This window comes from Coffea arabica, chromosome 2c, assembly GCF_036785885.1.
Source record: "Coffea arabica cultivar ET-39 chromosome 2c, Coffea Arabica ET-39 HiFi, whole genome shotgun sequence".
Classification (NCBI taxonomy): Eukaryota; Viridiplantae; Streptophyta; class Magnoliopsida; order Gentianales; family Rubiaceae; genus Coffea; species Coffea arabica.
In genome coordinates this window covers 65,455,751-65,463,433 of record NC_092312.1, presented here as the reverse complement: position 1 = coordinate 65,463,433, position 7,683 = coordinate 65,455,751, and the positions used below count along the sequence as shown (strand labels likewise).

General features: G+C 44.2%; 1 protein-coding gene across 1 annotated transcript; it reads right to left on the bottom strand.

Moving 5' to 3' along the window:
* Nucleotides 1–280: 280 nt before the first annotated feature.
* On the bottom strand, nt 281–1,886 carry LOC140035741 (uncharacterized). The gene is made up of 4 exons (XM_072077101.1): nt 1,644–1,886; nt 1,312–1,545; nt 685–1,194; nt 281–466 (listed from the first exon to the last, which is right to left on the bottom strand). The coding sequence occupies exons 1-4, from the start codon at nt 1,884–1,886 to the stop codon at nt 281–283; spliced, it is 1,173 nt and encodes a 390-aa protein (XP_071933202.1).
* Between the last annotated feature and the right edge of the window lie 5,797 nt (nt 1,887–7,683).

The following is a 7,683-nucleotide window of genomic DNA, read 5'->3' as shown; positions in this document are numbered from 1 at the left end:
GACTATAGCTTGAAGATGTCCCATGAAAGTGAAGTATTGCCGAATCTCGAACTCGGAGCACCATCCTTGAAAAGAATTATCGACGAATTGCCGGCCATTGTCAGAAACTAGTGCTCGTGGTATACCAAATTGACAGACTATATTCCTCCAGAACAACTTCTGGACCGACCTGCTATTGATGGTGTTGAGCGGTTCTGCTTCCACTCATTTCGTGAAGTAGTTTATTGCCACCACCAGATACTCATAACCTCCTGGAGCTCGGAGAAACGGACCGAACAGGTCAATTTTTCATTGGAAGAACAACCACAGGTTCTAAAGAGGGACTATCTCCTGAATTGGGGCGTGATGAACTGGTGCGTGCAGTTGGCATGACCTGCACCTTGCCACCAATTCGATCGAATCCCGGAAGATGGTAGGCCAATAATGCCGGGATAGCATTCCCTTCTTCATCGGGCCAACGTGATTCCTGCATATACCTTCGTGCAGTTCACGCAGAATGTAGCCCCCCTCTTCCGGCATCACACACTTCAGCCACGGACGTAAATAGAATTTTTTATATAGTACTCCGTCCGTGAGCACATACCTCTACGACTTGAGAAGGACTTTTCGAGTCTCTATTTTGCTTGAGGGGAGCTCTCCGTTGGCTAAGTACCGCATAATAGGATCTATCCATGAGTTCATCACTTGAATCACTGCACTCTCCAGCTGTTCATACGCTCGCCTTTTTACGACATCTACCAATATTTCTTTGTTCAGCGTGCCAAATGAAGTAGAGACCAACTTGGAAAGGGCGTCGGCTCTTTTGTTCCGACTCCGAGGGACCTGTTCGAGTGTGAACTGATTGAACAGACTCCTCAGTTCATGCGTCTTGGCAACGTGCTTCTTCAGTGGCTCTTTTTTGATCTCGTATTTTTCCAAAACATGGTTCACTTTCAGCTGCGAGTCACTATGGACCTTTAGCAATTCAGCCCCCAATTTTCGGGCTACCTCTATCCTCGTGATCAGAGCCTCATATTCAGACTCGTTATTGGAGGCTCTAAAGTCGAACCTCAGGGCATAAGCCAGTTTTTCTCCGGTGGGGCTGATTAGAAGGAGCCCGACTCCACATCCTTCTTTGTTTGAAACTCCATCGATATATAATGTCCAGGTAGGGATTGCCTGTTCGGCAGCCTTTTTGGCCAGTTCGGCCTTGGCCTGCAAGGTAGCCTCTTTAGCATTTTCGGCCTCGGCCTGCTCGGTAGGCTCTTTGACCTATTCGGCCTCGGCATTCTCTTGGGTTTGTTCGGCCTCGACCTCTCTGGCCTGCTCGACCTTGGCCTCTCTGGCTTCAGTTCGTCCCGTTGTCTGTTCAGCCCCTTGTAATTCGAAGGAAACTCCTTCCGCTATGAAGTCAGCCAGCGCATGGGCCCTGATGGCCATCCGAGGCTGGTAACCCAGGTCATACTCAGACAATTCCATAGCCCATATAACCATCCTCCTTGACATGTTTGATTTGGACAAGATCTGCTTCAAGGGCTGGTTGGTCACCACTACGATGGGGTGAGCCTGAAAATATGAACTGAGTTTTCGTACTGCGTGAACTAATGTTAGGACATATCGTTTCACGAATACCTGGCCTCTGCCCCTTGTAGGGCTCGACTGACATAGTACACCGGCTTCTGGACCTTGTTTTTTTCTCGAATTAACACCACGCTGATTGCCTTTTCTCTCACCGATAGATAGACTAACAGGGTTTCACCCTGTCCGGGAGAAGTCAAAGTCGGCAATTTGACGATGCGTGCCTTCAGTTCGTCGAATGCTTTTTGGCACTCAGAGGTCCACTCGAACTGGAGACCTTTTCTCAGTGCCTCTACTGATTTCGATAGGACCTTGCTCAAGACCGCCATCCTTCCAACTTATTGCACTTCCTTAATGTTTTGAGAAGGAGCCATATCCATAATAGCTTTAACCTTGTCAGGGTTGACCCTTACTCTGTTTTTGGATATCATGTATCCTAAGAATTTGCTCGACCTGATCTCAAAAGTGCATTTTTTAGGGTTCAATCGCATTCGTGATCTTCGAAGGACGTCGAAGATTTCTCTAAAGTCCGTGATGAACTGCTCCTGAGTTCGATTTTTTACCAGCATGTCGTCCATGTAGACCTCCATATTTCGGCCGATTTGATCTTTGAACAACTTGTTGACCAGCCTTTGGTAGGTCGTGCCTGCTTTCTTTAGCCCAAACGGCATAGTGACATAGCAGTATATGCCATACTCAGTGATAAAATAGGTATTCTCTTGATCATCTTCATCTATGACTATCTGGTGGTACCCTTTGAAAGCATCCAAGAAACAGAAAATCTCGTATCCAGTAGTCGAGTCCATGAGCAAGTCTATTTGGGGAAGAGGGTAGCAATCATTTGGGCAAGTTTTATTCAGATCGGTGAAGTCTACGCATATTTTTCAGGCCTTGTCGTCTTTTTTGATCAGCACAGAGTTGGCCAGCCAGGTCGGGTAGTAGACCTCCTTCACGATCTTGGCCTCTAGCAGCTTGCCTACCTCTTCCTTGACGACCTTATTCTGCTCGGGCGCAAAGTTCCTCTTTTTCTGCTTTACAGGTTGGACACTGGAATCTACGTGTAGCTTGTGAACTGCCAATTCGGGCGAAATCCCGGGCATGTCGTCCGCACTCCAGACGAAGATCTTTACATATTCCTCTAGAAAGGATTCTAGTGCCCTCCGGGTTAGTTTGCTCAGGCATGAGCCGATTTTGACCACACAATCGAGCCTCTCCTTGCTGACCGGCAGTTCGAGCAGCCCCTCATCCGTTTCCAGTCTTTCTTTCTTCTCTGCTGGCTCTCAAACCTCTAAGTAGGCCGCTTGAGCTACCAGTTTCTTCTTGCCATTGAGAGTTGTAATGTAGCAGGCCTGGGCTACTTCTGGATCCCCTAACACCTTAGCTACTCCTGTTAAGATACAGAGTTGACCAGACAACTCGGAGTGCATTTAGGGTAGGCCGTCCCAAGATCATGTTGTACGATGATAGCTCCTTCACCACCGTGAAATTGATTGGAACAGTTTGGCACATCAGCGACCCCCCCATCGTGACCATAAGATTTATCATTCCTTCATGTCTTACAAGCGGACCTGCGAAACCAATCAAGGGAGTTCAGACTGCGATGAGCTGCTTGTTTTCCAGTTATAATTCTTTGAAGGTCTTGTAGTATAGCACGTCAATGGCGCTTCCATTGTCTATGTACACCTTCTTGATTTTGTAGTTGCATGTTATAACTTCTATCACGATTGACTCATGATTATTGGAAGCAAGTGGTACTGCATCTTCAGGCCTGTAAATGATCTCTTCGTACATTTTCAATCGTTTATTCGAGCTCTCACCGCTAGGAGGTGGGCGGTTGCTCCGCCGAGTTGCATGACTGTCTCCTCCGACTGGTCCTCCTGCAATGGTGTTGATCACTCCTGCTAGGTTCTGCCCTTCTTGTTCGGGAGTTCGATCCCGAGGACCCCGAGATCGGTTCCGTGAGTAGTTCGTACATTCTCGCTTGTACTCCACTTGACTCTGGTCAATTTGTCCGTTCCAAATGAACTGTTTCTAGTGCCCTCGTTTGATCTGCTCTTCGATATCCTTCTTGAGGTGATGACAGTTCTTGGTGTCATACCCCACATCAAGATGGTAAGCGCAATACAAGTGTTGATCTCGGCTGCTCTTATTGCTAACCAATTGTCGGGGGGTCGAGAAAGGCCTTTCTGTTCCATCACTGCGAGGACCTGAGCACTAGGCGCTGTGAGAGAGGTCCAGGCCCTCTTCCTCTCAAAGGGCCCACTCTAGGTTGGCGGTCGAAGGTATTCCTTTGTGCCTGATCAGGTCGTGCATCCCCCTAGTCTGCGTTGTTTTTGCACCTATCATCTCTTAGTCTTTCCTGCTCGTTCTTCAGGCGATTAGCTTCCTCTGCATTAGTTTTCTCGTGAGTTCGATCAACCATCTTCTGAACTGACTTGGGAGGTTTCTCCACGAACTCGGTATATAGTTTTTGCTTGCGCAGTCCGTTGATGAAAGCGGCCATGACGACCTTATCGTCCCGATCCCGGACTTGGAGGGACTTGTTATTGAATCGTACCATATATTCGTGCAGCAACTCCTCGGGCTTTTGGTGGATGGTTACCAGGTGAGAAGTGCTCTTGGAATAGGCTCACGACGAAACGAATTGGGTTGCAAACAGTCGCGCGAGTTGGCTAAAAGACCGAATTGACCTGGAGGGTAGTCCCTGGAACCACTGGCGCGTCTTTCCTTCCAGGAACATTGGAAATGTCTTGCATCTGATCGCATCAGCGGCTGTTTTTAGGCGCATTTGTGTCAAGAATGCGAATAGATGATCCTTCGGATCCATGGCCGCGTCATAGGATTTCATGCTGGGTATTTTGAATTTAGCGGGCAGCAGGCAGTTCTCAATGTCTGGCACGAAGGGGGAGGTGGTATATTTGTCCGCCTCCGAATCTATTAACAGATCCAGTTCGTCCTGTATCGGGTATTCCTCTCTCCTTGGAGAGTGCTCTCTCCGTGGAAACCCCTGGAAAGGCTCAAGGTGCTCTGTTTGGGAGTTCCTGTGAGAGGGCTCCAAAACCTCGATCTGTTCACACGTAAGCTCCTTCCGCGCCCACCTCTGTCGGATTCCCGTTCTAAATTCTAACGGCACGATTCCATCCGTCTTCCGTGCCTTGGGCTCCTGGTCACGATGGTCCTTAATTTACCCCTTCAGGTAGTTCACGATTGCCTCAAAAGTAGGCAGGTTTTCCGCCACCACTTCCACCAATTATCCAGGAGGGATTCGCGAGAGCTCCATTCTCTCATCCCCAGGAGTTAGACTTTGACGGGGATTTTGGAGACTGCTCCGCTCGTTCCCCTTGGATTCGTTAGCGTTCCTCTGAGATCTAGTCCTCGGCATGTCTTCACAAGAGAAGAATTTCATTCCCACAAATGGCACCAATTGATGCGACTGCCGAGAGCGCATTCCGAACTGAGCAGCAGCGAGCTCAGCGAACTGCTTGTGAGCGAACTGGTGCACAAGCGAGGCTAGCGAACTGACCTGTAAAGGGATGAGCAGCGGGGCTAGCTCCCCGCTGTGACTCCGATGATCAAGTCAGTAGTAGCTAACGTATAGCAACAATAGTGATTACTATAGAAAAGGTGTACCTTGTCTTGTCCCACCGTGTTGTATTTATAGAGTTCTTGACAGTAGTTTCCTTATAGGAGTACGAGTCCTAATAGAGAGGGAGTTTTCCTAGGGCTCCGTCTGCTAGTCCCGAAAGGTTCGAGGGCCGCGACCCGCTAGACCCATCCAGCTGGGAGGTGACGTGCACAGGGTATACGTATACAATTAGCTCATTCACAATCAAGTTTTACATTTATAAACTTCTAAATACCCCACATGCGATTTATCGCAAGTATACGAATCATGAGCGAGTATAGGGTATTAAGGGTCGATCCCACAGAGAAGATTGCAATTACCGGTGTTTTTCGAACTCGTTTATTATTTAGACTATAAGCATGAAGTAAAAGTAATAAAATTAACACTAGAAAACTCCTAGAGGTATGGAATTCTTACTACTCTTGCAAATGAGAATACCGGTTAAGTGAATGTTATTATCTTGGCTAGTTATGGCATAATTTCCTTATGTATGTGAAACCTACTCTCGTAGTGAATCAACTATACTTGTAATTAAGCCATACGTACTCTCGTGGTTATGATATTAACTACAAGTTCATTTATTATATGAAATTACATGAACAAGTCACTTAAGCCACACATGTGCATATCTACTCTCGTAAGTGTACTCCCTAAGTTTATCATTTCCTTGAACTAGTGTTAAATTCCAATTCTCATTGCAAACTTAACACCTTTAGATAATCACAATTAATGGGCGGTTAATCATGATTAGAAAAGTAAAATGATAAATAACTTGATCAAAATAATATTATCAAATAACCAAGTAAAAATCATAAACAAGATGTAGAAAGTTCATCCATACTCTAGGCATAAACTTTAACCAAACATGATAAAAACAAACACCAAACTTGTATTATAGTTAAACATGAATTCAAATACAAAAGAAAAAGTGATAGGTGAGAAGTCACCATTATCATATGAGTTTCAAACTCTCCATCTTTGCTCCTCCAACCTTTCTCCAAATCTAACTACAAATACAAGAAAGATAAACTGCTCTACCTATACTATACTAATGAACTAAGAAAAACTAGTAAACACTACATTTTTAGTGAGTTTTCCTAGCCTTGCAAAGTTATTTTGAATCTTTCAAGTCCACGGCTATATATAGATGAATGCAGTCAGGAAATGAGGCTTGAAATATCCCTTTTACAGCTACTAATTGGTTGTCATGCGTTCATCCATAGCTGTGAATTATTGAAGGAGAAAACAGGTTGTACCAGTGGAGAGTAGCTATTTTTGACCAAAATCTGGCTACTTCAACTGCTATTTTCTCTATGATGGCGGCTGAATTGGCTCTTGTGCAAAACATAGAAGTTGTAGTTCATTGCAATAGCTGTCCAATGCCTTAGAATCATCCAATTTGGAGCTCTCTAGACCACGATATGACCAAAATACCAAAGACTAGTTAGAGCTCTGTTTTCAACTTTGGACAGCTGAGTTGAATTTTGGTATTTCAACTTTTGGACTATGAAAACCGCTGAATTGGACTTTGATGTCTCATACCAAATGTAGATACGTCTCTTAGCTTCAAAATGGTATAAAGATCACCTCAATCCAATGTGTGTAGCTCCAGATACACTTAACATACCAAAACGTGTCAGAGTTGTCAAAGCTGACTTTTCTTGATTCAAATTGCATTTCTCCTTTTACACTTCATATTTTATTTTCACCACTTTAATCCATCTTCAATCATCCAAATATCTTCTCAATGCACTTCATTTGATGATTGAATCATTAAACCTATAAAATATGAAATTTTTACTATAAAAATCCATAAAAATGAATTTTTCACATTTTAACCACAAAATGCATATTTTCACTAGAATCTTAGTTAATTATTTATAAAACTAAATAAAATACACCAAAACTAATTAATAAAGCACACTAAAAATATGTAAAATATACTCTTATCAAGAGGTGGCGGCCATGCGCGAACTGGCATCCCTTCTGTTTGAACTGGCCTGTCCGAACTGACAGGTCACCATGCCCGAGTTGACACGTGGCTCCTGCGGATTGGTCCCACTACATTGTGCCTGGGGTAGGAGACATATATTCTATATTTGGAGCATTGGATTTTCGGACTAAGCAAACAACAAAGGATTATGAGGAAAGAAGTAAAGCTCTATGGGGGAATTTTGTTAGCGAGAGGAGGAGACAGGATTGTGGTACATTCGGAGCAGATTTTCTTGATGCTCTCATACGTTATTCATTTGATGATTGTCTGATCTTCAACTTATTCAACGTATGACATCTATTAATTCTCATGACATTTAGATTTGACATTTATCTTTGTTTACCTGATTCTCTTACATGCACGTAGATCTTGATGCATTGAAAAAAAAAATTACCAGCTGACAATAGATAATCGTTTGCTTTATAATCAATTTCAGGGCCTGTTTGGAAGGTGAATTTTTTAGGTGTTTGTATAAAACTTTACTATAGATCATTATAGAAATTGTAGA